The sequence below is a fragment of the Trichophyton rubrum genome, assembly GCF_000151425.1.
Source record: "Trichophyton rubrum CBS 118892 genomic scaffold supercont2.12, whole genome shotgun sequence".
Lineage (NCBI taxonomy): Eukaryota > Fungi > Ascomycota > Eurotiomycetes > Onygenales > Arthrodermataceae > Trichophyton > Trichophyton rubrum.
Window position 1 is genome coordinate 324,937 of NW_003456417.1, and position 25,272 is coordinate 350,208.

The following is a 25,272-nucleotide window of genomic DNA, read 5'->3' on the forward strand; positions in this document are numbered from 1 at the left end:
CGAGACGGTGAGGGCGTAAGTCGCGGCGATGGCGATGGGGACGGCCGGGTGGAGGAGAGCCGAGTAGACTGCGGGAGGGATGTTGAAGGGGCGATGCCAGGAGAGGGAGGACTGCTGGGCGGGCGGGAGGACGGCGGGGCGGGAGTCTGGCGGAAAGGCGAAGAGGGCGGAGGGCGGAGGGCGGAAGTCGACTGTCATGGTGCAGACAAGTAGATCCAGCAGTGAACACAGCGAAGACAGCAAACACAGCGAAGGAAGATGAAGATGAAGACGAAGACGAAGACTCAACACTCAGAGGAGAGAGAGAAGAGTAAGAGTAAGAGTAAGAGTAGAAGAAGAGAGTAAGAGAGGAAGAGGCGAGAGGCGACGGTTAGTAAGAGAAGCCAGCAGGAAGTCGAAGCAGAAGCAAGCAAGGCGCGACTTGTAAGAGAAGAAGATGACTTCAGCGATGACTTAAAGAAAGAAGACTTAGAGAAGACTTAGAGAAGACTTAAAGACTTAGAGAGAGAGAGAGAGAGAGAAGTCTTCCTGTCTTGCTGTCTCTTTGTCTGTTTTGGGTATTTGGTCTTGTGGCCGGCGAGGACTCAACTCAGCGACTTTTCTTCTTCTCTTCCTCACTTCATCATCCTTCGACTCTTCAACGTCTCTTCTTTTATCAACTTCTTTTCTTCTTTTCTTCTTCTCTTCAACTTCATCTTCTCCACAAGCCGAATTTGTTGGGAAACCGTTTTGTTGGGCCGAGGTAAGTCGAGAAAAAGAGGCAAAAAAGGACAAGGCTTCGGCCGGACGGCAGACAGCGAGGAGAAGAAGAAGAAGAGGAAGAAGATAAGATCGTTACTCGTGGCTAGCTATGTACATAAGGGTATAAGAACAGACAAAGATTCAAGATACAGATATAAAGAGGCAAGGAGTCACGGCTTGTCGATGGTCGGCAGGCGAGGGAGACCAGACTGCCAGCGCTCCAGGTCGAGGCCGAGGCTGTTGTCGCCCTCCCTGGCGTCCTGGTGCCGGCAAAAGGGCGGCCACCACGAGGAGCTCGAGGACTGCGACAGCGACTGGGACGGTGGCTGTGACGGCGAGGGCGTCTGGGCGTGCAGCTGGGTCTGCGAGTGAGGAAGGCCGCGAGGATGAGAGTGCGACGGCCCCCTGGAGCCCGAAGACACGGTCGAGGACATCCAGCGGGCCAGCATGGGGAAGAAGTCTCGCAGCAGCGACCAGGTCATCGGCAGACAGGTCACCAGGATGCCCACCGTCGCCTCGCGCAGGTACCAGTTCATGTACACGTACGAGATCAGCCAGGGGACCAGGCAGTACACCTTGGTCAGCACGGCGGCAATCACGACAAAGATGCCCATCCCAAAGACAAACAGCAGGATCATCTTCTGCTTGCGCGGCAGCCGCAGCGTCATGAACAGCGGGATCGCGATGGCCAGCATCAGCACGTCGGACGAGATCGCGAAGATGCCCTGCACGATCCCGTACACCTGGTACGACGAGCATTGCGCTAGACCTCGTCAGCACTGCACTGTAAGTAGATAAGTAGAAAGAGAATAGACCTACGCTGGTCGACTGGAGGCGGAATGGCCCAGTAGAGGTGCAGGGGCCGGCAGGTCAGGAACAGGGCCAGCTCGGTGCCGACGAAGCCTAGTCCCAGCCAGACCGTCAGATACAGCACCAGACGCTCCTGGCTCAGTCCCTCCATGATGCGCCGGTACAGCACGATCATGCACGCCTTGAGCGTCCAGGTCGTCAGAATCATCGCATGCTCGGCTACAAACACCCACTTGGCGCCCCGCGTGCGACGCTTCCTGCTCTCGGGCGTCAGATGCGCGATGTCGGCCGCAGTCACCAGGTTCGAGCCTCCCGCGAGGATGATCTCGTTGAGCGCGACGCACAACAGCGTAAAGAAGACGACGACGCAGAGGATCAGGTAGTCGTCCAGCTGCAGGTTGCGCACGCCCATCCGCCGGATCCTAGCTAGGCTACAACACCCGTCAGCACTATATGTAAAGAAGCGGACTTTCTTCTATAAGAGAGTACTCCGTACCTCCTGAGGAAAATAACGGCAATGCCCACGCCGTACAGGGTCCATGACTCCCGCTGAAAGTCTCGCGCGTACGCAGACGAGGTGTCCAGGCCCGCTTCCGGAGTAAACCCTTGGCCAGTCATCGATCTCGGTCATTCTCGTCGCATCACATATCGTCCTGGCACCGACATCTCCAACCTCGTCGCCAGCAACATCAAGGGAGGCAGGAGATATTTATTCTCCGGAGTGCAGAGTGGCGATCGGCCTGCCGTCTAGATCGGACAGCACCGTGCGAAAAAGCAAGCTGCGGCAGGACCCAGCCCCGGCAGCGCAGGCCGTGTGAGCCATCAGACGCCGTAGCGAGTGGTGGAAAGCGTAGTCGACTCTGTCCATCTTGTCTAGTCGACTCTGTCCATCTTGTCTGGGCTCTGGGTCTATTGGCTTTGCTTTGGGGGTCGCCCTGGGGGCCCGCGCGGTGCGAGAAGTATAACCATGTGGATGGCGGTGGCGTCTCTGAAAGGGGGAGAATGAAGGCCAACCCGCATACGAGAACGAGTCTCTCTCTCTCTCTCTCTCTCTCAATCGTAGTGTAATAGTGGTTGTCATCTGGTTGTCTCGATGTCTCGATAGTCGATGGAGTTGATGGAATTAAAGAGACGGGGAAGGAATTCACGCGATTGGCTGGACGAGATATTTACTGGCCAATGGGAATTCTCTCGCTCAACCAATAGATCCATCCTAAACGCCATCTCATCTCCTCAATAACGACTTTATCATCTTCATCTATCTTTATCTTCATCTATCTTCATCTATCGACATCTGAATATCTACGTCAGGCACTGTTCAGCCTCGTCCGGTTGCAAGGCCGGCTGGGCTGCCGGCCTCCCAGCCCAGCTCCATGGCTCTGGCCTCCGCCTGCCCTACACTTGCTCTTGAACTCCGGACTAACCACCACACTAACCAGATAACCAGCTAACTAACTACTATACTCAACAACGGCCGGCCTGGCCTCAGCCGCCGCCCTCTCCTAGTCTTCCTCCACTTCCCCCTTCCCGTCCATCCACGGCTGCTCGTCCCGTCCCTGGCCTGTCTGGCTGTCCAAGCTATCGACGGCCTCAACTTAAAAACCCCCCGACAGCTTGTGCGGCCGCACTTAGGTTAAGCCTAGCTACAACCTTGTCCTGCCGTCCGCATCGCTGCTCCTTGCCTTTATCAATTATTATGACGGGCACAGAGTAGCTATCTGGTTACGTACCTGGCTCGATGAGTGGCTTGCGGCGGTTTCACGTCAAGTCGAGACATGGCTGCGGCCAGTGCAAGAGGAGACACGTCAAGGTGCCTTGACTTCTGCTTCTACCTGCTTCATAAGTAGTGGACGGATAGGTAACTTATGCTGATGTCTAGTGCGATGAGCAGCCTCCGAGATGCGCTGGCTGCGTCAAGAGAAATCTACAATGCGACTACCAGGAGATGCAGCCAGGCCTGGAACTGCAGCGAGTCCCTCCACATCCGACCAGCAGCAGTCTAGTCTTCGACTTCCACCCCTTGACTCGTCTGGTCAACAATACTCACCGAACAAGCCCATATATCCCGAGCATCCAAAGCCTCAGTCTCGATGTAGATCTTACGCACCAGGACTCGCTCCTCCTGCACCACTACTCCTCCATAACATGCCATACCCTCTTCCACCCGCTCGACCAGGCCCGCGCCTACACATGGCAGTCTCTCGTGCCCCAGCTGGCTCACATATACCCGTTTGTCATGCACAACATCCTCTCCCTCGCTGCAATGCACCTGGCCTCGCTCCAGCCGCATCTCCTGCACAAATACACCCTCCTCGCAGCCAGACACCAGTCCCACGTCATCACGGCCGCCCGGGCCCGCGTTGCCAGTCAACAGGTCACCAGCCAGAACTGCAGTGCTGTCGTCATTTGCTCCGCCCTCTTACTCCTCTATGAGCTGGCCATCTTGCACCCGTCGTACTTTGTCTCGGAACCTGTGTCTACCTCAACCTCAACCACAACTTCAACTTCAATTTCAATTTCAACCTCTGCTGCACGGCGGGTAGATGAGATCGTGCAGAAGATGCTGGTCATGCGCCATCTGGTCGGCCTCTGGAATATAAGTATGCCCCTGTTCAGCCAGGGCCCGGCTCGCTGCTTGCTCGCCACGGGAACGCTCGACCCTGCCTCTCCGCTAGCCGTGGAGGTACGATCCTCTCTGGACCGGGTGCTGTTGGCCTCTACCACGCTGCATGTACCATCGGATGCATACGCTGCGGCAATCGACTCGCTATGGCACTGTTACAAGTGCTGCGTCCTGTCGACGCCGCCGGACTGGCTACGGGCTCTGGCTTGGCCGAACATGGTTCCGCGGCCGTTCATGTCGGAGCTGCTGGAGAAGAAGCCTCTTGCTCTAGTCCTGCTGGCTCATTACTGTGCTCTGCTGGTGCTGCATCCGGGCAGTTGGTGGACGCACGGGTGGCCGCGGCCGGTGCTTTTTGCTCTGATCGAAGCTGTCGGTGAAAATGGACAGGCTCACTGGAGAGATCTGTTCGCCTGGCCTGTCAAGGTTGTTGCCAACCAGCCTGATACTGGTGAGTGAACGCAACTGATTGACGTCAAATAACGGTCACTTTTACTATGTAAAGGAATCCCCATGCTATCGAGCTGTGCCGTTAAGGATCATCCCACGGGTGGGTTCGGCTCGTACAACCTAATGTCGACGGGCTAACGGGCAAAGTAGTCACTCGACTCAAGGCAATCCTACCGTGTCTGACGGGACGCCGGAGCAAGGCATCGTCACACCCAGGCTCAGGAGATGATACCTGGGAACGCACATCTAGTGTTTCTAAGAACGGCGTTTCACAGCTTCCAACCCGTTTGTAAAATAGCAATGATCAGTCTCAATCTCAAGAGATCCTCCCTCTACGACTCTACTGCAGATGCCCCTCGCCTGGGTGCCTGCCGCTCGCCACTGCGCCCTCTTATCGTTGTATCCGGGTTCAACTAGCTGGTGGATACATGGGTAGCCGCAGCCGGTACGGCTCCTCGCTCTCCCATCGGGCCGTTGTATCTACCTTTAGGCAAGTTAGCTAGTAACAGCACTCGTTTGCATTCTTCTATGTATATACTGTATACGTTGTATAAGTGTACTCCGTATAGAGGACCAATGCTGTCCCGCTCAGGGGTTATTCCGACCTCTCCGACTGTGCTGCAGCCTGGTCACCAACGGCTGCATGCATGAGGGGTCGGACTGCGTACGGGCGCTTAGAGACAAACGACGGCCGGAGGCATCAAAGACGTATTAGTAGCCTGCCTGCCCGCTGGATAAATACCTGGCCTGTCCGCCCCCTATCTCGATCGCCGCGAGCCGGACTTCCTCGCCCTGACAACCGTCGCCCTCGACTCGACTCAGCTGCCTAAACCTGCGTCGAAGCTCTTGTCTCGCATGCAACGAAACTGATCTACGCCGTGCCCTCTACTCTACACTCGTTCCCCCGCGCGTATCTACCTACATATTATCCATCCAGCATCTACCTACCACTACCTACCACTACTTCACATCTACGACGGTTACTGCTGTCCAGCATGTCTTACGACAACGGCATCAGAGTCCACGGAAAGGGAGTGTACATGCTTCTCCGCAAAACCACCCCGTCCCCCGGAGACTCCCCGTACCATTGGGAAATCCTCATAGCCACCAGCGACAAGACCGGCACCGTCTTCCACCAGATATACAACCGCGACGCCGACGCGTGGGCGCTCTCCGTCGAGTCGTCCAAGAACATCACCACCGCCCCGGACCTGCTGTGCGCCCTCAAGCTGGGCGTCGTCGAGGACTGCTCGGGCACCTGGATGAGCGCCATCGAGGCCTGTGTGCGCCAGACCGAGGTCAAGGGCGAGTTCACCTGTCGCACCTGGGCGCTGGCAGCCGCCTTTGAGCTGGCGGACGGAGGCTTCATTGGCATGGAGCCCAGCTGGGAGCAGATTGCGAAGATAGAGGCGGAGGCGAAGGTGTTGGCGGGCGATGCGTGTTTCGGCGGCACGGCCAGGGTCGATACGAGCCTTGCCAGCAGGCCGTAAAGGAGAACTAACTTGGTTGACTTGGTTGACGTTGACTATGCGTGGATGTGAATTGGGATTAATTGCGGCACAGCGAAGAGCGTAACAGGTGCCTGGGACGGGATAAGTAACTGGTAACTGGTAACTGGGTAACTTGAGTATCTATGGATGGATGGATGGATGGAATGGAATGGAATGGATGGGACGGTCTTTGGTTCTCCTGCTGTCAATTAGTTAGCTGTCTGGGTTACATGAGATATTAAGCTTAACTTAGAGCTGTTTTAACAGTCAAGCTTCGTCCCGATAAATATCTATTGTCGTTAGAGAAAAGAGATACTTCTTGACTGGCCGTGGCTCTGTAAGTCGACTGTGTCTATCCTGGAGTATCGACCCTCGACGCAGCACAGGGTACGCCGCACGCAGCATCCCAGCTGTACGCCGGATGCGCTGTTTGCGTCGTTCCCATCAGGCAGCCACTCGATTGCCTGCTTAGTTATTGCATCATCCTTGCCGCTAAGAGACTAGTACGTTAGCTAGCTTAGGCCGGTGGCTTGACGTGGAGCCTCGAGTTATATATCGCGGGTAGCATCCACAACAACCTCCGCTGGGCCATCAAATGCCAAATATCCAATACCCAATACCCTATGATATCCAGACTCAGCTCTATAAGAAATATCCAGGGGCAACTCAAATGCCAGACCAACCGCCGGCGTATGTACAAGATCCCAGACGAGTTCGTAGTCGTGAGCAAGGCCGGAGAGCATCCGCTTTCCCTCGCCTGCGCTGGCCTCGCTGTCGTCAACCATCAAGAGCTTTCTGGAGCTCAACAGCGCCTATTTCGGCGGCTATAGCATCCATTAGTTAAGCAGCAACCGCGCGGCGTTTAGTTACTTCCCACGGCTGGTACGCGCTTGCCGCCTTAACGCGCGCCCTTTTATCTTCCTCTTCTTCTTGCTTAACCACAAGAAGAACCACATCAACCACCGCAAGCAGACACTTAGACGGTTGAACATGCTCCGTCCACCGGGAGAATAAGCCCGGAGATCTAAGGGCGTTGATAGTGAATGAATGACAAGAACTTGTTCTTGTGCCATGGCAGTCAGTCAAGACTAAAACTCATCATTGTACATATGAGAAAGCTAATGCATCCTATAGTTCTGAGAACGCTAAGCAGTCCTCTCCCGGAGAGCAACGGAGCGTTGAGAGAGGTAAATATTCTCCGACCCGTCCTTTGTAGCAGCATATCCTTATCAAAAAGCGGGATTTCTATCCCAAGGCCGCACACAGCTCAGTTGGTTTTCTAATTATTGCAAATGCCTGCTAGACACCATCTGCTCTAGGGGGCTCAATGCCAGCGGATATATTGTCATATGATAGTCGCTCAGGTGGTTTAAAAGAGCATCTAAGACTTGCACTCTAACGTCAGCGGGGGCTTGATACTATCTGTCGAGAGACAACTTAGGTTCCTCAGGTCCAGGATTCTATACTTTCCAGATACAAGCAAATAAGATTAAGGGTATGAATCCCAGCCTACTAGCGAGGCTCTATTTGAGTCTTTGTAAGTGTCAAACCCTATCTAGTGATTGAACAGGTTAATATCACGATACATCCCTTTTGTATGAATAATACCAAGGGTCTGGAGAGTCCTAGCAGGAGTATGGGGTGCGAAAGCGCCTTTCCTACTGATGACTATGACGAAGACGATACACTACTCATCTGATAGAGATGATGCATAGATGTTGGATAGATTTTGATAGAGCCTGTTCGTGGCAAGCGCAAATGAGCTTTTCAGCTTCCAACTCCTCGCTGTAGTTACCTAACGCTTATCAAACACTAGACAGGGATTCCGTTTCTGCTGCATGTCCAGCCTAGCGAGCTCCTGCACGTACAACAAACCGACCCCGCCATTCATCCATCCTCGCATACACGAAAGATGTCCTATGACAACGGCGCAAGGGTAGAGAAGAAAGGAGCGTACATGCTTCTTTGGTCGACTTCTGCTGAGTTCCTATACCACTGGGGTATATTGATTGCTACGAGCGAGACTGGAGGCACACTTTTTCATCAGACTTACAACAAAGAAACGTGGAGCATAGCCGTGGAGATCAGAAATATCACCAGGTCCCGAACCCTCCTCTGTGCCTTGAAGTTGGGCGATGTTGAAGACTGCTCCGGCACCTGGATAAACGCTATTGAAGCATGTTTGCGTCAAATTAAAGTGGAGGGGGACTTTACCTGTCGCACCTGGGCGTTGGCTGCGGCCTTTGAATTAGCAGATGGAGGCTTTATTGGCATGGAGCCATCCTGGGATAGGATTGGTAAGATAGAGACAGAAGCGAAGTTTTTGGCTGGTGATTCATGGCAATCTGGAGAAGTACATGTTGAGGCCAGCGCGCAAAAACGTGCTTGATGTGCCAGCGATGGCGGATATTGCAGAGTTAGAGGCACATTATTTGCTTCCGAGAGGAACTCTTACTTTCTCTGGTGTTTGAATATTAGGAGTTAGCATTGTGACCTCACTGCCTTGACTACCTACAGATTAGCCAATAAGACTGTGCTTCTAAATAAAGTAGCCATTCCGTTAAAATCAATAAAATAAAATGAAATAAAATAAATTAGGAAATAAATAAGAGCAAGCTCAATGGCAAGTTTAAAAAGGGAAGAAAGGTACCAAGAAGTCACTGCCGACGCTAAGGGTAATTTAGATCAGTAAACTGGTTTTTTACTCCAAATTAGTCGCTCAGCCTCTAGCTCTTCCTGGTAGTTTTCAACAAAGGCCAGGCGATAATTCTGTTCCCGCTGCCTGTCGGCCATAAAGGACCACACTGCCCGAGTAAACTCCCAGTATTCTGGCTTGAAAGATGCACACTCCCAGTCCACAATACCGCACAGGCGTCCCTTGTGAATAAACAGGTTCGAGTAATGCAAGTCTGAATGAGTAAAGAGAATCCGATGGTGTTTCTTGTACAGGGCCGAAAGGGGAGGTCCATCCCTAAGTTCTTCAAGGCCTTCGGTGAGCATATTGGTGAATTCATCCTTTGTTCGGTAAGGGCCCCATACATCGCCAGTGTCTGTCCGGTGATCATACGTAGGTCCCCCCAGGGTATTGCAAATAAGGTACGGGGAAGTGTTTCTGATCTGGCGATACTGTAGAATATGGTCCTTTAAATCCTTTGTAAGCTGAGCACGTTCTTCGTATGTCATTCGATAATAAACGGCATCGACTGGAACTCCCGGAACCCTTGACATGAGAAGATACCCGTCTCCTAGTCCATCTTTGGCAAAACCAATTAGCTGTGGCGCGGGGACCTGTGTGTCTCGTTCAACCAGACGGAGAGCGTTGGCTTCGTTTTCCATGACTCTGCGTCCGATCTTCAAGCATAGTCCAAACGGTAGATATCTGAGGGACTTGTCATAGGGTGGTCTCCATCGATCTTGAGCCCAAACGATAAGCTTCATAATCTTTAGCCGAAAGAAATGTGGAAGCATAGAAAACAGTGCTCGAAGTATCCGTCCGCGGAAGCTCCTACAAGGACCGGTATCTAAGGAAGGAAGTAAGTGTCGTGTATATATGAACGGAATTACTTGTTAAAGCTCACACTCGTTCTCAATCTCCCACCCGGCTTGGATTTGCTTTTCAACATCTAGGTAGTATAGAAACTCGGAAACATGGTGATGGACCTCGAGCAGAACACCCTCTGGTAGAGGAAGTTTGGTATCATCCGGAGTTGATGGCATCGAGGAGAATTTGCAGTTCCTCGCTACACCGGGTACGTTGAAGTTTCCTGGCCTGGTTCTCCGTAGCAACCACTATACAACTCATAAGAATGTGCTGGCCCTAACAGACAGGAGAGAACTGGCATTACTTACATACAATCTTTTGGGATCAGAGTCATTCTTATATATTGAGATACGTCCCTCTCGAAATGCAGCCGCAACGGCTGGGCTCATCAGCCATAAGTTTTTCAGGTTGTCGCTAACACTCTCGCTGGATCTCATGAAGGAGAAGAGTTTATCAGTGACTTCCGGGGATACACATATGTCTAAGATTTCCCGTAACGGAGTCTATATGCCATTATGAGACGGGCCCTTATGGGTATAGAGGAATGAACGTACACCGGGTATGAGGTCATCATCGTGAAGGACTGAAGGTGACACTATATGGATAGGTTGGAGATCCTGAGACTCGCCCGAGATGTGGCAAATGCCATTCTGGCGTTCTTTTAGGGCAGAAATCGCATTAGAAGATATGGGGGTGCTTCGGGAGACTTCTGAAAGAGTTAGGTTGGGAAGTTCTGCAAAGGAAGTTATTAAACCGAGGCTAGATAATTCGTACATTTTTGTGCTAGAGACCGCATATCATCTATGATAGAGCGCAAGTATTTCTCCCTCGAGTCATCTGGACCCAGATCTGCAAGCTTATCTAGAAGAAACTGGCCTGCTTTATTCCGATCAAATGAATGGTTGAGGAAGAAAAACAACTGCAAGTGCTCCCAGGCGGACAGTTGGGTAGAGTAGACTGCTTCTTTAGCTGTCCAAAACGGATCATCATCACGTTTCATCATTATCAGTATCCTATTCAATCTGAGGTAGCTATCAACGCAAAATGGTGAATTAAAGGGGGTTCGGCCCCGGGATGGTTGTTGATGGCTTTCAAGATAGCAGTCGTTGTTGCTTGCTTTTGATTGGCGGTTCCTGAACGATCACGTGGACTCAAAGTTATAGTCACGTGAAATATACTTCTTTCGCGCTTATTAGTCATCCATCATAGTAGTCGTTTAAGCGATTTAAGCGCCGTACTTTCCCTTCTTAGCAGAAGCAAACATTCGACAAACCCCAAAAGATGAACATCGAACATCAACTCATTTCGCATATTCGAGACAGACTAGGAGCTATCTATCGCTATAATACACTTGACGGCTATTTACCTTTCGGAGATTATAGTGTACACAAGTACATGGCTTTGTTCTTCGGGATTGACGGGATTCGTCCTCACAAGGCGACGGCGCCGGGTAGGTAACACCAGTCTCAATGGCCCATTGGTTCGAGCTGAAGCACAACTATTATGCCGGAGGAAACTTGCTATGCAGTAACACTCGCTGGGCAAACAAAGTAACGATGCGTTGCCTCCATGAACTCGACATGCTGGCTTTGTACTACCCGGCCTGCTCTTTGTTTTCCGCCATGCCTGCGTTACTCAAAACGCTGGCATTAACCTCCTGCTTCCCCTATAGGCATAGCCTTGCGGCGTGGTGGGAACTACCTTCGGAGCATATATACCTGTTGTCCATGACCTTGGTGTGATGATTTATTTGCTTCTCTGAAGCTCAACCACCCAACTACCCAGAGACTGTCTCACAAATACTGCTCCCATCGCATTTGTCATTGCTTCCAGAAGGAACAATAGAAAGTTGCAAATGTATGTTTGTTGCTTTCCAGGTGACGGTATTTCGGGATCACCACCGATGTTGTAAGTGAAATGGCCTCTTCTTGGATATTCGTCACGTACAAGCTGTTTACAGGATGTGTTATATAGCACACCATTGCCCATACTCGTCTCCTTGTCTAGAACGACCCTCTATACTGCGAAACCACCACCAAAGAAGGAGATCAAAGAGTCGCGACCCACACGTGCCGTCCGCGGGGAGACTAAAACAATGAGGCTGAAGCAATCGGTGCATAATATTTTTAGATGGAAAGGGATTAGGGCGCTTCCGCGCCGGCGACATGCTTATCAAAGATTGGGTTGAGGATCAGACGACGATCCCCCTCCTGCGTTCCTGAAAATGACACCATTGAACGGCTCTCTTACTTGGAATACACTACGTCCCTTGAAACTTTTAGTTATGTATTGATACTAACGACACATATTTAACAAACTGCAATTTATGACACAAAGACAAAGAGTAACTGATCCAATTTGACATTGTCTTAGTACAGCAAAGCGGAAAAATATGTAGGAAGGAAGCGTCCAGCACCTCCTGGCAAGTATGTAACATACAAGTCATGAGAATGGAAAAACAGGATTGCTTGGTACCTCCGGTAAAAAAAAAAAAAAAACCTTTATACCCTTGCCCTAGTCTGGCTATTTTCAAACCGATAAGGCATAGAGATATGTAAGTGTTTGTGCAGCTATGCGCCACATTTATCCATTGGAGAAGGAAGCTCCAGTGGATAGACGCCGTCACCCTTGGCAACATCAGGTCCTGGGTTGGGATATTTCACCTCTGCATTTGTTCGTGGGGTCTTGCAGCCATTATCGGTGTTAGCGACGAGGAAATCTGGGAGTTGGTCGAAAGGGACGTTCGGGGACTTGTCATCGTCGGGAGTTGGGCGAGCACTGCTGCCACGAGGAACGAAGGCTCGAGGTTGTGAAGAATTGCCTCCATTTCCAGATGACGTGATGGTCACGGAAGCGCAGGTCATGAAAAATTCCTGCTCACGGTTGAACCAAGTCCAGGCAAATACGTGGTCACCAGTAGGCATATCTCCAGGGACCTTGAAATCGAAGGTTTGTTCCTCCGGATTTTTGTTAGAGCCCTCGCGGTGGGGGCAGTTTCCTTCGTAGCTTCTCACAACTCTCCAAGTTTTGCCTTGGTCAGTACTGAAGCCAACTTGGCATGATCCTCCCCAATGCGTTCCGGTTCCTGTAAGGCTGAAATTCTGGGACGAACCGGCTTCCCAGCTGACGACGGGGCGGCCTTGATCGGTGCCAAGGAGGTCTAGGTATCCTCTGCAGGGATAAACCGTCTTTCTTCCACAGCAATTGTAGGGGTTGTCGAGGTGGGGGTCTACAGACCCAGTGCGATGAGGATTGTTCTCTGCAGCGAACGTAGGAGGATAATGGAGCATCATATGCGCCGTAGCAGAGGTAGCAAGGAGGCCAACCAGGGCAACAGTATTCATGATGGACTTCATATTGATTTTTAAAGGAGCGTAAAAGAAAGGTAGAAAATTTGAACGTCAAGTTCCCAAAGAGCTACCAGGCTGCGAAAGAAGTATGTGAGAAAAATGAGAGAAGGAATGAAAGCTCAAAAATCGCAGAGTCAACCTGCAGAGTTTTTGAGTAATGAAGGTAAAAGAGAAGGGAAAGAAAGAATGGTATAATTGCCGTGAGAAGAGAAAAGAATGGGACGTATGTGCCATTCGGTGGGGATGAAGGTGAATATATAGATGCGCCATTTTGGTCGAAATGCATTAGATCTACGGGCGAGACGGATGCCGCGCAATCGAAGCCCACAGATAGTTCAACGAACAAGCCTAGGACTTGAATCCGGCTCGTGCTTTTCCCCGCTAGAAAGATGAAACGGAAGAGCGGCTACGCCGTGCCAAAATGCCACTATGGGTTAACTAACTAACCACGGTGGGCAGTAGTGCCCGCCAACTGTTGCACGCTATGCACGTCGCTTTAGCGCCACATCCCTCCACGGCTCGTTATGCGGACATTTTTCCATGCCCCTCAGCAGGGAATATCTTGCATAAGTGAGGGGGTCTGCGGTTTTCAGGAGAATTTCGCTTCGGAAGATCGCATCATGATGTGTGGAAAGTATAACATTGCCCCTTTTTGCGACATAACTAAGTTAGTATCAACAGATGACTGGCCCGGTCCGTGGTTCTGGTCCGTCTCATCGCCAAGGGGATGACGGCAAAGGGGCATATGAGAGGACGAGGATGGACCACTGAGAGCTATCGACCCATGGTTTGCAGGCCGAACTTGAAACGCATGTGGTTGTCAGCTGCATAGAAGGTTGCCGAGTGGAGAGTTGGACCAAAGTTAGCATGACTGAACATTGGTTACGCCAGCTGAGTGGCCACAGCATTCAGGTACAGTTTTCGAAAACTTGGTATGCCCAAGCTTCGACTTTTGCTTAATGCACATCGTCATTTCCCGTCGACCAAAGTCAATCTGCGGCATTAAGTAACTTGACAGTTTTGTGAAGCTGAGGGTAGAAGTTGGATTTGAGCAATTTGAGATTGAGAGATTGAGCATTGAAAAAGGTCGGCATTTTGGTCGTGTCATGTGACACTTACGGCGTTTCGGAATGACGGATTGAATATGGATTTGATACTCTGGGCAGATGGAGGGTGTGTGAATGCCCTCTTCTATACATAATGCAAGGAAATACTTGTATCCTCTACAAAGAGGCCGATGCCGTCTATCGAGCAAAGTCAGGTTTGTACTCCTTTGCCCCACCGGTTTTCATGAGCTCCCTCAACGCCATGGTGGCATACTGGCTGGCTCCCAGCTGGAACTTGAGAATGACAGCAAGCTTCTCCGGCTGTTCTTGAGTCTCCGATGTTACTGAGGATTGGTTGTTGTCATTATTGCCATCACCAGACTTGGAAGCATTCTCTTTAAGTCTTTCGAGGTCTGTCTTCACAAACTGTTCGTCCTCGGCACGGTATGGCTTCACCTCAAAAGAATAGTCGGCTCCGGGCCGACTAAGCATCTTACGATAGCTGCCGCTGAGACTGATATCTCTCCAAGACCGCCGCATGTCGAAGGGGTCCAGGTTTCCACCCTTCTCGCTGCCCATGAATTCCTTGTAGAAATCGGTCATTTTGTTGGCAGGGTAGAGGATATCGAACCCAGGAAGGGGCAGAACAATGTCAAAGATGGAATACTTCCCACTGGCTGCCTCCTCTGCTGTCAGGGCCCTGGCACGTTCGAACATGTCATCAACTGCAGCACTGTCATCTGCGTCGGGTAAGACAATTTCCTCTCCGTCTGCATCTACTTCTGCCTGCTGCCCTGCGGCTTTGGTTTCATCTTTGAACTCACTTACCAACACCAAGTCGCCTTCGACAACTTTGTCACCGTATAAGCGCCATCTCTCGCCAGCGGCAAAGTTCCACACCAGAGACTGGTAGGCGTGGACATACATCAGTCGCAGGTTGCGGGGGATAGACTGCAGTGCGCCAAAATAGTCGTTCTTTCGCTGGCATAGCAGCCTAATGATATTGCTCTCTGCTGTAAACTTTCTAGGCAATACCTCCAATGCATCACGGCCATTGCCCGTCGTTTGAAAGATGTGGATTGCCTTGGCCCGCAGGATATCATCCGTACTTATCTGTGGTTTCTGGCCCTGGTCCTCAGATGAGAGGTCCTGTGCTGCAGCCAATGCAATTGGGCTGTAATGAAGGATCGACTCACAAGCTTCCTTGAACTCTCCACGGAGCATTTTGAGGCCAGTGGTATCAGTTCTAGTTGCAAAGGTGCCGAAACGCTGGAGCCCATAGTAATTGAAGTACCCTCGCTCTCTGAGGTTACGAAGAGACTTTCCAACAAGCTCGGTTACCTTTGCGATCGTTTCTGGGCTTGAAACGTTGCCTATATCTACTACACCCTCGGGGAACTGGCAGTCTCTGAGAGTGATTACGAATTCATTCCCGTTCAGTTCTCCCAGCTCCAAGCCTTGTTTCTGGTACTCGTAGTCTCCGATGGCAGCCATTCGAAGGGATGCGTTGAGCTTCGGCATTCGATCTGGGTAAATGCGGAATACGCTAACCCGCTGAGCAGTGGCTCCACGCCGATCCTTGGTCCCGGCAAACTGAAAGGCCTTGGGCGCTACCTTCAATTGACGAGAGAGAAATGAGATTACCTCCATAGTATCCTTATTCTCTTTGTACAATGTGAAATGCAGGTAGTCTCCACCGAGTTCGCTCCAGCCCAGCTTACCACGGGGCAGATGAGAAGCGCCTTGACCTCGATCCCGCCCTGACTGCTTTTTGCGTTTACCTTTCCCCCCGCCGCGTTGCTGAACTGATGCGGCGGAGACCACAATCGTTCCATCGCTGTCGGTTGTTGAGTCCAAGTTGGACTTGAAGATTCGACGAATAGCCTGGTGAAGGCTCGTCCTCTGATCCTTGTCCGTGATAACCAGAGACTTGACCTTGCCAAGTTCGCCTGGCCTGGAGGAAGCTTTGGTAACAGAACGTGAATAGAGGTTGAGGAGTTTCGGGGTAGTCTCGGGTCCGAATAATTGGTCTAATAGTTCTCGGTCTTCTGTAGCCAGCTAAAATGGAATCAGTAAACACAGCTCATGGCACCAAGACTCTTCCTTCCGCACTTACGTCTGCCAGGACAATATCAGCCGTCTCGACAGCTGGTTTCTCTGTCTTATCATCTTCTGCCTCGCCTGTTTTGCCCTCAATCTCCTCGCCAGTTACGGGCGTATCTTGAGGTGTTGCACTCGCAGACTCGACTGGAGTAGCAGTTTCGGCAATGGCAGTTTTAAGAGCAGTTGACAACTCCGTGTCCTTCAAATGTAAGACCTCTCCTGACGGTAGGATCTCGTTGACCAAAAAATCGGTATACCTAGCCAGTGCTTGTGTTAGCAGCAAGTCTTTTTTTGCCCTCTCATGAAGCCACCCAGCCAACCGATCAACAACGACATACCTCTTCTTCACAACGCCGGAAAATCCAGGCAGGTCTGGGCTAACGAATTGTGTAATGCCGACTTCTGCTTCCTTTACAGCTTGCGCATCTAGAGCTGGAGAGCCAGCGTCGGCCGTGGCACCAACAAGCCCTTGAATTGGCGCAGTCAGGGACTCGGAGCCAGAATCGCCATTGGACACTTTGATGCGCTTGCGCCGCGACTCATCTTCATCTGCCATCGGGTAAACGTGTAACTCTGTGATTCTCGGCGCTGTTGCTATCTGTTCGTTGGCGTTGTTGTTTTATCGCTGCCGGGAATTTTCTTTTGAAGTGAAAAATCAACTTGATTTCCATGTGGGCCGCGAAAAGCGTCAAATCTGCGGTGTTAATTTCTACCCACTAGAGCTAACCGCCAGAGTAACACCACCAAACAACATTTCAACTACACGGCTGGACTACCTCTGGTTCCATCTCAAGCGATGTTACAGAGTCCATGTCCACTCTTGCCGCAAAAGGTGTGTTAACAAATGGCCAGGATGAAAAGAGCAGCGGTTTAAATGCAACTACAAACGTTATAGCATACAGCCAGGAGGCCCTATCCATATAGACCCTCCGGCTGGTGTCTAGTAACCTGGTTAGAGAGGAAAACATCTTTCATTATGCTCAATGCCCATGTCTATGCCTGGCTAGAAATAACCTTGAGGGACTGCGCTTACAACTGCCAGCTGACAGATGCAACCAACCTCTCCATCCCTGGTAAACCCTATAATCAAACAGCCGGACGCCGGTATAACGGTATTAGGAGAGAATTAAGTGGCTCAAATAACTGGCTCAAGTGCCTGCACTATCGCAGATTTTCCGTCCTTACTGGATAATAAATTGCTTATCCTTCTTCAGCTTGTCAATGACGTCGATGGGAACATTAATAGCAGCGGCAGCAATGTCGTGTGGAGTGAGAGCGAGCCATTGGGAGAGGGATACATCAGCAACCCGGTCGGCCTTATAAAGCTCAAGATAGACAAGCTCTTCATCCTTGGAGACGTTCTCAATATAATGGCCAGCGTTATCTGGGAAGACACCAGTGTCGCCGGCGGTAAAATCGAAGGTACGGGATAGACCGCCGCTAACATAAACGGTAGCGCGGGCATTTCCACTATGGAAGTAGAGCCATTCCTCAGCCTAGAAAGGATATTAAGTTAGATATAATCAAGCAGGATAGATGGGGTAAGTGCATACAGTTGGATGCCAATGGAGCTCACGCAGAGCGCCGGGCTTTAGACGAACAACAGCGCAGGCAATAGTCTTAGATATAGGGAAGTTCTTCGAATCAACGATCTGGATAGTACCGCCGCCACCAGGGACTTGAATCTCGGGGGCGTCGCGAATGTGGAAGGTGTAAGAGCTGTTGCCCATGAGAGCACCATTGGGACCAGTAACGTTGTGAGTGCTGGTCGTCGAGTTAATGATCTCGAGCATATTAGACTTGGTCTTGTCGAAGGTGCCGCCGGTGGAGATGTTGAAATTCTTAGCCAACACGTCCTGAGGAGTGTGCGCGATCCACTCGGCAATCTGGAAAGTAGTTCTGTAGTTATAGGTGTTAGATAGTTGTAAAAGACGTATTCGAATAATAGGAGGAATACAAACCCGATCTGGTCGAAGTCACCTTCATCGAAGGCGACGAGCACTTCGTTCTCATCCTCAATACCTATTTAAAGGTTAAATATAGTCCATTAATCAGTGGAAATGAAAATCGATTAGACTAACCTTGGAAAGAGTGAGCAGCTCCCTTGGGGAAGTAGTACATGTCACCAGGGGTGAGTTTGTCAATCTGATACTGGCCATCTTCGGTGACGGCAAATACCAAAATGGAGCCAGCATAGACGTAACCCCATTCAGCCTATAATCAAAGTTATATCTTAGTAAATATTTCGACCATGAATCAATGACATATATAAAACATACAACTCTGTGCCAATGCATCTGTCGGATTCCGCCCTTAGTTAAATGGACTTGGGCGCCTGCAATATCGTGACTGGCAGGCAGGTCCGAGATAACCTGCTCACGAATCCAGCCACCGTGGAACATACGGGTCTTAGAAAGAGAAAAGCTCCATTTCAAGTTTGGTACAAGACCACTGTCGGTGGCAGGCTGGCCGTTGATATTGCTTGGGTTTTGGAGATCAAGCTCGCGGTTGGTAGCCCCTGAGAAACATTGTGTTAGTGATAATGCTGTTATATTTCAGTAGGAGATAAACATAGGATGGGTTTACCAGAGAAGACAGCTCCCTTTCCGCTCTTCTGGATAGGCTGGCCTGGCACTCCGCCATAGTCTTTTGCGGCGACTCCTGCTACAGCAGCGACCGCGGCCACGAGTGCTGAGCCGAACTTCATCTTTACTGTGTAAACCTCCCAGTTTTCCCCCTATCCAGTGATCCTTTTCGTCTGTCTGTCTGGAGAGAGATCGGATGCTGATTATCTCAAAAGGAACGGATGTGAAAATGTTTCACAAAACAGTTGTCGAAGGGCGGGAGTGCTTGTATGTATAAAATCCATTTTCCGGGAGGAATGTATGTATATATACCCGTATATATACCTATCTATGATACGAAAAGGCTGTTAAAGTAGTTAGTACATTGCATATCCTTGCACTGCCCGTGTTTACTTACTTACAAGGCTCTCCCGAAGGCCATGTATAAAACCCTCTTTATATCGCTGCTTTAGCAAAGTGCCCGGAATGACCGTTGCTCACCGACATAAATCTGTCAAGCTATCTTAAAACAGCATCAATTCCGTGTGAAAAAGGAATAGCTTGAAGATCCTGGATGTTGCTTTTTGCGAGTTCTCCTTTTTTCTTTTTTAACAATCATTACCCCTTAGAGATAGTATAAATGTGTATATTTATATATATAGGCATCGTATCCACTTGTTTCCATGCCAATAACAAATCTTCCTCTCTCGGTAGCCATATTCAGACGTCGGCTTGCTCCTGTATTTTTTCTATTGCAGCCGAGGGAGACCGAGAATCAAATACGGAGCAGAATCTGTGTCTCATTCAAGCAGTCAAGAGGGAAGGGGATTTGGAACATTCTCCGTAACTTACCGGCTGGTAAATTCGGCCAACCTGTAGTGGATCTCCTCCAGGCCAAGCTGGAGCCTGGTGTTTCAATTTCACTCCTTCGAGTTCGGTTCCACATTAATAGTTATTGACTGTGACTGGAGAGGTTCCTTTTCAGCTGATAATCCCACGTGGCGACTGATATGGCTCATGGCTTGGGAGGATGGAGGAGTGTAGCCCTGGTTATCTGTGGTATGTATGGACAGTTGATAATATGCAGCTTCGGCTAAAGTATGTCTTTTCTCTTGGGCGTATGGGGAACTCCGCGGCGAATTCATGATAAGAATATATATAGAACGAGGCTAGAAACCACAAGTTCCACAGTTAGCCAAGGGTACCAAACTTAATGTAGTTGATATCCTTTCTTTTTCTTATTTTGTTATTTGAAAGTCCTGCGATTCACAGTTATGAAGAGGATGGTGATGATCCTGAAGAACCGGAAGAAAAGAAGAGGAACCTTTGTATATCGCAATGCTGGGATAATGGAGGATCCCCTGGATAAGTTATGGGGCCAAGAACATGGCACGGTGACAGGCAACCGGCTTGTACATAACTTACTTGGGCCTCTCCCCTGCTTGAAACTATACTTAAGTATATGGATATCAAGCTTGAACCTTGCAAACTTGACAACCCTTGACACCAGCACCGACACCGAGACGGCACGATCGGAATGGTGTATCGGGCCACTGGTTTCGGGAGGTCTTCCTAGCTCCCGCCTGCCGGCCTACACAACGAAGTAGATCGAGGACAAGTGCCATGAAGTGGGAGGTCGGCCGGCCGATTCAGACCGTCCACCAAAAGCGCTGGATTCTGTCAGTATATAACTAAGCCGAGCAGGCTCTTGTTTCTAAAATCCCATCAGACTGCTTTATATTCCGCTTTGCTGGATCAACGTGGTGGTGCCACCGTCGGAGCCTGGGACCGGCTATAGCTATACGAGGCGAACCAGTGGTGGTCGGCGACGTTTGACTGGGGGGGTTGGAAAAAGGGGTCCCCGAAGACCGGGGGTGGGCAGGGTTGGTTTGGGCTTGAGGTGTCAGGATCCCAGTCTGTCCCACGGCCTGCAGGTGCTGCTGTGCGTTTGCGAGGGGGCATCTCATCCGCGACGTTGGCCTGTCTGCCTGCTGCCAGACACGAGCAAGTCCGTATTTGATATCGCTTTTTGCATCGTACCATCGCATCTTCTGCTGCTTCTTCTTCTTCCGACGAGTTAACCGAGTCTATAAAAGGCAGAGCAAGGTAGTAGTCACGTGGTCTATACATGGATGAGGCTTAGTTAAGCTAGTTAAGCTAACCCGAAAGTGGCAGGAAGAACGACCTTCCCAGCAAGTTTCATCTACTCGGGACGACGAGGACAAGGACGACAAGGACGACGACGAGATGAGATGAGATGCGCGATGGAGGCCGAAGCGGGCATCGACAGCGCAGCAAGTGATCGCCTTCTTCATCGTCAGCATCTCATCCACCCCAGCCACAAATCTAACTAAGGGGATCGATCCTCGCGCCACTGACGCTATAAACAGAGAAGGCTTATTGGGAAGCTAAAATCTCTGCACAAGACACTCACACACACCAAGAATTTCTTCGACTTGATTAGTTTTAGGAGAGACTAACGCCCAGTGTTATAAGCGATGTTGCAGCATCCATCATCAGCTCCTTTACGAAGACACGAGTCATGATTGATGAAATCTGCGACGCTGGCGTGGCGCTGCACCAATTGAAATGGCCCTTGGCTTAGCAGTCTCTGCTCCTGGCTGCGTCAGGGAAAGGGATTCAGTCAGAAGGCTTGGGAGATTATTGCTGCTGGTATTCTATTCTGACCATTATTGGCATCGTACGATTCGAACATAAACGAAAGTACAGAGTAGTTACTCTGTACAGTTACATCACTTGTTAGCTGCCATTTAGAGTTAGCGTACCTTGTGTGGGCGCAAGCATCTTGGTGGGTGATGATGGAACAAGAGCAAAAAACCGTCAAGACATGCTCCGAGGACTTTGTTGATCCTCTGAATCATATTTTTTTTTGTTGTTTCGTGTGCCAGCGGGTGACGACGGTGATTAGGGGAGCCTGACGTATACGACAACAGAGAAATTGGCAACCTGCTACAGGAACAACATATTGTCATCGACGCATCTCAAGTTTCCATGGAACCTTTCCAGTTCCCACAGAATCAGATATAACGGCTCTCTCTGCCGCCAATAAGGGCCTTCCCCTTTTGGCTCAGCGGTCGATCAATGCTTGGTAGAAGCAGGAGTCCCAACTAAGCATCGGAAAGAATTGAATCAATTGCCTATTGTATGTATATATATCTAATGCCATAGATAACTCAGTGCTAACATATATAGGATATATGACGAAACAATTTCACGGCTTATAGAAGAGAAGTAGATCAACGATCACCACTGGGTGGGCACGAGTGCCAATAATTGGAGCCTTGTTAAACCTTCACTTTCAAATCTAGTCCTCACTGAGGGCTCGATTTGTTTTACTGCACTTTGTTCAAAAACCCATTCTGAACCGATATACAGAATGAGAGTCAATAACAGGGAGCCTCAATCCGCGGTTTACTAATTTCTCTCACTTCTCACGTTCTCTTCACTGTACCTGATACGCCCTATTGCCTCGCGCTTTGTTGGATCTTTGAACTTTCCAGCTTCTTGCTCTCTCAAGCCATTACATTCTGCAAAATACTCTTGTCTACAAGCTTCTTTTCTTATACAAGTGGCTTTTGTCGAAGACCGTTCTCACTTGATCCACTCCAGCATACAATCACGGGGTGGTATCTAAGTCACCAACAGATTTGAACGAGGTACTTCTGGCGCTGGGCGACCGAAGTTCCCGGAGAAGAGCGTATCAAAGTTCTTAATAATGCGGTTTCCCAGGTTCCTGAAATTATTGAGGAAGAATACATAAGCCATATTTACATAAATGCCATCAGGATGGGTTAAGGACACCGTGTGCGAAAGCGGGCAGCGCTGTCCACTCCCTGGAACTCTCTGACCCGTTCGGGCGCTGGTCCAGGGGGCCTCCAGACCATGACAGACACCGGCAAACCCCCCTTCATCGTCATTTTGAGCAGCCTGAAACCCATCTTCTCATATACTCTACTATCTCTCATGCTTGATTCTAGCCCTATTGGAACGCGCTCATCGATTGCATGGCTTATACCGCGTCGTGTCAACAAGGGCCGTATTCCTTCTCCTTCGTATGCTGGATCAACTGCGAGGGTAGCCAAATACCACAGCTCTGGAAACACATCAGATGGGAAACTCTCCTCAAGTCGGAGTGAAGGCTCGTCAGAATTGACTCCTTTGCTTAACTGGAAGCATTGAGTTAAACTGTCTTGTAAGCTGGAAAGGGTTACCCGGAGGCCTGAGACGGAGACGCTTTCGTGAGCCAGCCATCCAGCCACAAGAGAAGAGGAACAATTCATTCATACCGTTTAAATTCCACTCATTGTTGTCAGACCATGCTTGCGCTGCGGGGCTTGTGCCCGTTCGCTTCCAAGCTGCATATCCAACAATTATTCCCCTGTGGTCCGTGGTGTCATCCTTGCTAGGAACTGCGACGGCGACATATATCACCCATCCGGGACTCAGATATCTCGATCGTATACTCTGGATAAATCCATCTATGGGGTCGCTGTGGTGGGCTTCCTTGCCTGAGTACAACGTTTTGCCCAGGCTGCTGTCATTTGCTAGAATTTCTGCTGCCGCTGGGAAGTCTGATGGCTGGATACGCCGGACTGTATAGCTTTGTCGTCGTGACTCTTCTCTGCTGATACCCTGAGACTCCATTATGATGATAACTAGTGTAAACTTTCTGTGATTGATAAGTTTTACTAGCTACCGAGCCAGTGATCATCCAGCGACTTTATCTGGCAGAGTTATCCTGTTGCCTATCGATATTGTGCTGCCTGGACGGCATCTCGGATGCAAATGCCAGGGATACAGAATCTTTCAGCCTGGCATGGCAGCTCATTTACGCAATATTATATCCGTGTCCCTGCAAGTTGTATGCCATTCTTACGTGGCTAACTTATGGCCAAACAATTCCCGTTGATGTCGCATTTCCGAGCCCAACTTGCGAATGAAAATGTCATCCATTGTGCAAGGCTTGTTTGACTATCCTCCAAGGATAACCTGCTCTCTGAATACCGATAACTGTCATTAAGCTGGAAGATATCAGAGCATCTACCAACAGTTGACAATGGATATGTTCACTACCATTTGGGATCACCGATCATCGGACATCATTGCATCATTGGGCAATAAGAGTTATCGTAGATATGTTGATTGCTCCCTAACAGACTTCAAATATATCCATCGGTGCCCCGGATGAAAAAAAAAAAAAAGGGCCCTATGTACGAAATAAATGTTCATAACGGTCATAAAATAGCCAGAGGGTCATTCTCCCATATTCAGTCACTCTTCAACATCCTCCCAATTGAGGTCATATATGACTCCATCTTCCTCTATATCAGTGCCACAACCAGCTTCTAGAGGAACAGTTAATTGGACTGGTTTCTTCCTACCAACAGTCGAATCACTGACGAGGATGTTCCATTCATTCCGGGTAATAGGAGTGACATCGGAGGCGCTATGAGGTGTCCGTGCTCTAAGCGGAGAGAGTGCCTTTGCAAAGCTAACTCTTCTCGTAGCCAGAGATGAGGCAGAAATCTCCTTCTTTTTAACCTTTTGCTTCTCCGCTCTTTCTTCCTTGGGCTTCGACACTATCACTTCAGGGTTAATGTCTGGCTTTGACTTCCCCTTTGGCTTAGACTCCGGATCCGATTCGGCGACAGGATCAGGGGCTGGAGGCTTTGGCAGAACAATGGCTACCTGCTTATAACGAGCAAAATATTCGTTGGCTATGTCGACAATGAGGTGGTCTTCAAAGTGCAAGTGGTTGTAAGCGTGATAGAAGAACGACTTGGCGAACGGCCGGCCTCCTGTACTCTGAACAGACTGTCGAAGGAGGTAAAGACAGGCATCGGTATAGATGCGGCTGGGGATACGGTCGATCATCGTGTTTGGTGTCACCCAGGGAGTGGAGAGGGCATTGAGATACTGTTTGAGAGTGTACGTGCGGTCAATGTTCAAGATAGTGAGCCCCTCAAGGCTGATCAAGACATCGTTCTGTTTCAGTGATCTATCGATGAGGTATTCCGGGTTGAACATTGCGTCCATGCCAGAGCTTGATGACGAGAGAGCCATCCATTTCGGCTGGAGATGGTACTTCCTTGCCGCTCGCCGGATATACTTGTTGAAAATATGGCGCTCATTGTCCGAGAGAGTGCCGACGGGAAAGACAGTGAGATTGCACCCTTGGCCAATAGGCAGTGGTTTGGAACGGGAGAGGATGAGAGTCAGGTGCAGTGTGTTAGACTGTAGCTTGCTTGAGACATATTCCAGTCCCGAGTAGACCTGGGGTGCAATCATGTTCGAGTCAAAGGCCGACTCCTGAGTTAAGGGTGGAGATATCATATCTCGGGTCAACGGATCGGTAGAGGGGGGACGTATATCCCCCCTGTTTCGAGATTGCTCGTGGAGAATCATCCTCTTTCTCCCTCCGCCGCCTGCTTGACCAGACGTTCAGACGGGCAGCAGCGATGTGAAGAAGAACGGCCACAATGATGAAACATCCCGATTGTTATATATCGTCATGAAGATGCACGCACACGACGCAC

The 25,272-nt window shown here is 50.1% G+C and overlaps 13 protein-coding genes across 13 annotated transcripts; 5 read left to right on the forward strand and 8 right to left on the reverse strand.

Annotated features, from left to right (window-relative positions):
- Positions 1-911: 911 nt before the first annotated feature.
- On the reverse strand, positions 912-2,192 carry TERG_08172 (uncharacterized protein; the record flags this gene model as incomplete). The annotated part of the gene is made up of 3 exons (XM_003231339.2): positions 2,048-2,192; positions 1,561-1,982; positions 912-1,504 (listed from the first exon to the last, which is right to left on the reverse strand). Exons 1-3 carry the CDS (start codon positions 2,167-2,169, stop codon positions 912-914), a joined length of 1,137 nt encoding a protein of 378 aa, XP_003231387.1. The 5' UTR covers positions 2,170-2,192.
- Positions 2,193-3,239: 1,047 nt separating this feature from the next.
- TERG_08173 (uncharacterized protein) lies at positions 3,240-4,997 on the forward strand. Its single transcript, XM_003231340.2, has 2 exons — positions 3,240-3,361; positions 3,431-4,997. Exons 1-2 carry the CDS (start codon positions 3,290-3,292, stop codon positions 4,628-4,630), a joined length of 1,272 nt encoding a protein of 423 aa, XP_003231388.1. The 5' UTR covers positions 3,240-3,289; the 3' UTR covers positions 4,631-4,997.
- A 619-nt stretch (positions 4,998-5,616) lies between these two features.
- Positions 5,617-6,111, forward strand: TERG_08174 (uncharacterized protein; the record flags this gene model as incomplete). The annotated part of the gene is made up of 1 exon (XM_003231341.1): positions 5,617-6,111. The coding sequence occupies one exon, from the start codon at positions 5,617-5,619 to the stop codon at positions 6,109-6,111; it is 495 nt and encodes a 164-aa protein (XP_003231389.1).
- A 548-nt stretch (positions 6,112-6,659) lies between these two features.
- On the reverse strand, positions 6,660-6,896 carry TERG_08175 (uncharacterized protein; the record flags this gene model as incomplete). Its single annotated transcript, XM_047748902.1, has 1 exon — positions 6,660-6,896. One exon carries the CDS (start codon positions 6,894-6,896, stop codon positions 6,660-6,662), a length of 237 nt encoding a protein of 78 aa, XP_047604893.1.
- Positions 6,897-8,023: 1,127 nt separating this feature from the next.
- Positions 8,024-8,500, forward strand: TERG_08176 (uncharacterized protein; the record flags this gene model as incomplete). The annotated part of the gene is made up of 1 exon (XM_003231343.1): positions 8,024-8,500. The coding sequence occupies one exon, from the start codon at positions 8,024-8,026 to the stop codon at positions 8,498-8,500; it is 477 nt and encodes a 158-aa protein (XP_003231391.1).
- A 296-nt stretch (positions 8,501-8,796) lies between these two features.
- On the reverse strand, positions 8,797-10,655 carry TERG_08177 (uncharacterized protein; the record flags this gene model as incomplete). The annotated part of the gene is made up of 5 exons (XM_003231344.1): positions 8,797-9,632; positions 9,690-9,900; positions 9,961-10,155; positions 10,207-10,358; positions 10,427-10,655. 5 exons carry the CDS (start codon positions 10,653-10,655, stop codon positions 8,797-8,799), a joined length of 1,623 nt encoding a protein of 540 aa, XP_003231392.1.
- Positions 10,656-12,222: 1,567 nt separating this feature from the next.
- On the reverse strand, positions 12,223-13,008 carry TERG_08178 (uncharacterized protein; the record flags this gene model as incomplete). The annotated part of the gene is made up of 1 exon (XM_003231345.1): positions 12,223-13,008. The coding sequence occupies one exon, from the start codon at positions 13,006-13,008 to the stop codon at positions 12,223-12,225; it is 786 nt and encodes a 261-aa protein (XP_003231393.1).
- A 361-nt stretch (positions 13,009-13,369) lies between these two features.
- TERG_08179 (uncharacterized protein) lies at positions 13,370-16,707 on the reverse strand (the record flags this gene model as incomplete). Its single annotated transcript, XM_003231346.2, has 3 exons — positions 13,370-16,106; positions 16,165-16,408; positions 16,490-16,707. 3 exons carry the CDS (start codon positions 16,705-16,707, stop codon positions 14,247-14,249), a joined length of 2,322 nt encoding a protein of 773 aa, XP_003231394.1. The 3' UTR covers positions 13,370-14,246.
- Positions 16,708-17,332: 625 nt separating this feature from the next.
- Positions 17,333-18,858, reverse strand: TERG_08180 (uncharacterized protein; the record flags this gene model as incomplete). Its single annotated transcript, XM_003231347.1, has 6 exons — positions 17,333-17,647; positions 17,705-18,050; positions 18,113-18,173; positions 18,233-18,365; positions 18,431-18,669; positions 18,738-18,858. The coding sequence occupies 6 exons, from the start codon at positions 18,856-18,858 to the stop codon at positions 17,333-17,335; spliced, it is 1,215 nt and encodes a 404-aa protein (XP_003231395.1).
- Positions 18,859-19,406: 548 nt separating this feature from the next.
- TERG_08181 (uncharacterized protein) lies at positions 19,407-20,385 on the forward strand. The gene has a single exon (XM_047748903.1). It carries the CDS (start codon positions 19,990-19,992, stop codon positions 20,320-20,322), a length of 333 nt encoding a protein of 110 aa, XP_047604894.1. The 5' UTR covers positions 19,407-19,989; the 3' UTR covers positions 20,323-20,385.
- Positions 20,386-20,406: 21 nt separating this feature from the next.
- Positions 20,407-21,030, reverse strand: TERG_12654 (uncharacterized protein; the record flags this gene model as incomplete). The annotated part of the gene is made up of 2 exons (XM_047751584.1): positions 20,407-20,802; positions 20,878-21,030. The coding sequence occupies 2 exons, from the start codon at positions 21,028-21,030 to the stop codon at positions 20,407-20,409; spliced, it is 549 nt and encodes a 182-aa protein (XP_047607483.1).
- A 1,497-nt stretch (positions 21,031-22,527) lies between these two features.
- TERG_08182 (uncharacterized protein) lies at positions 22,528-23,380 on the reverse strand (the record flags this gene model as incomplete). Its single annotated transcript, XM_003231349.1, has 2 exons — positions 22,528-22,955; positions 23,023-23,380. The coding sequence occupies 2 exons, from the start codon at positions 23,378-23,380 to the stop codon at positions 22,528-22,530; spliced, it is 786 nt and encodes a 261-aa protein (XP_003231397.1).
- Positions 23,381-24,368: 988 nt separating this feature from the next.
- Positions 24,369-25,260, forward strand: TERG_12655 (uncharacterized protein). The gene has a single exon (XM_047751585.1). The coding sequence runs from the start codon at positions 24,585-24,587 to the stop codon at positions 25,005-25,007; it is 423 nt and encodes a 140-aa protein (XP_047607484.1). The 5' UTR covers positions 24,369-24,584; the 3' UTR covers positions 25,008-25,260.
- Positions 25,261-25,272: the final 12 nt, after the last annotated feature.

Bases quoted from the DNA above. Each gene is read 5' to 3' on its own strand.
- TERG_12655 (XM_047751585.1), top strand. From the start codon at position 24,585: ATGCGGCTGGGGATACGGTCGATCATCGTGTTTGGTGTCACCCAGGGA.
- TERG_08173 (XM_003231340.2), top strand. From the start codon at position 3,290: ATGAGTGGCTTGCGGCGGTTTCACGTCAAGTCGAGACATGGCTGCGGC. The intron at 3,362-3,430 runs GTGCCTTGACTT...GCTGATGTCTAG, and splicing joins GCAAGAGGAGACACGTCAAG to TGCGATGAGCAGCCTCCGAG.
- TERG_08181 (XM_047748903.1), top strand. From the start codon at position 19,990: ATGAAGAGGATGGTGATGATCCTGAAGAACCGGAAGAAAAGAAGAGGA.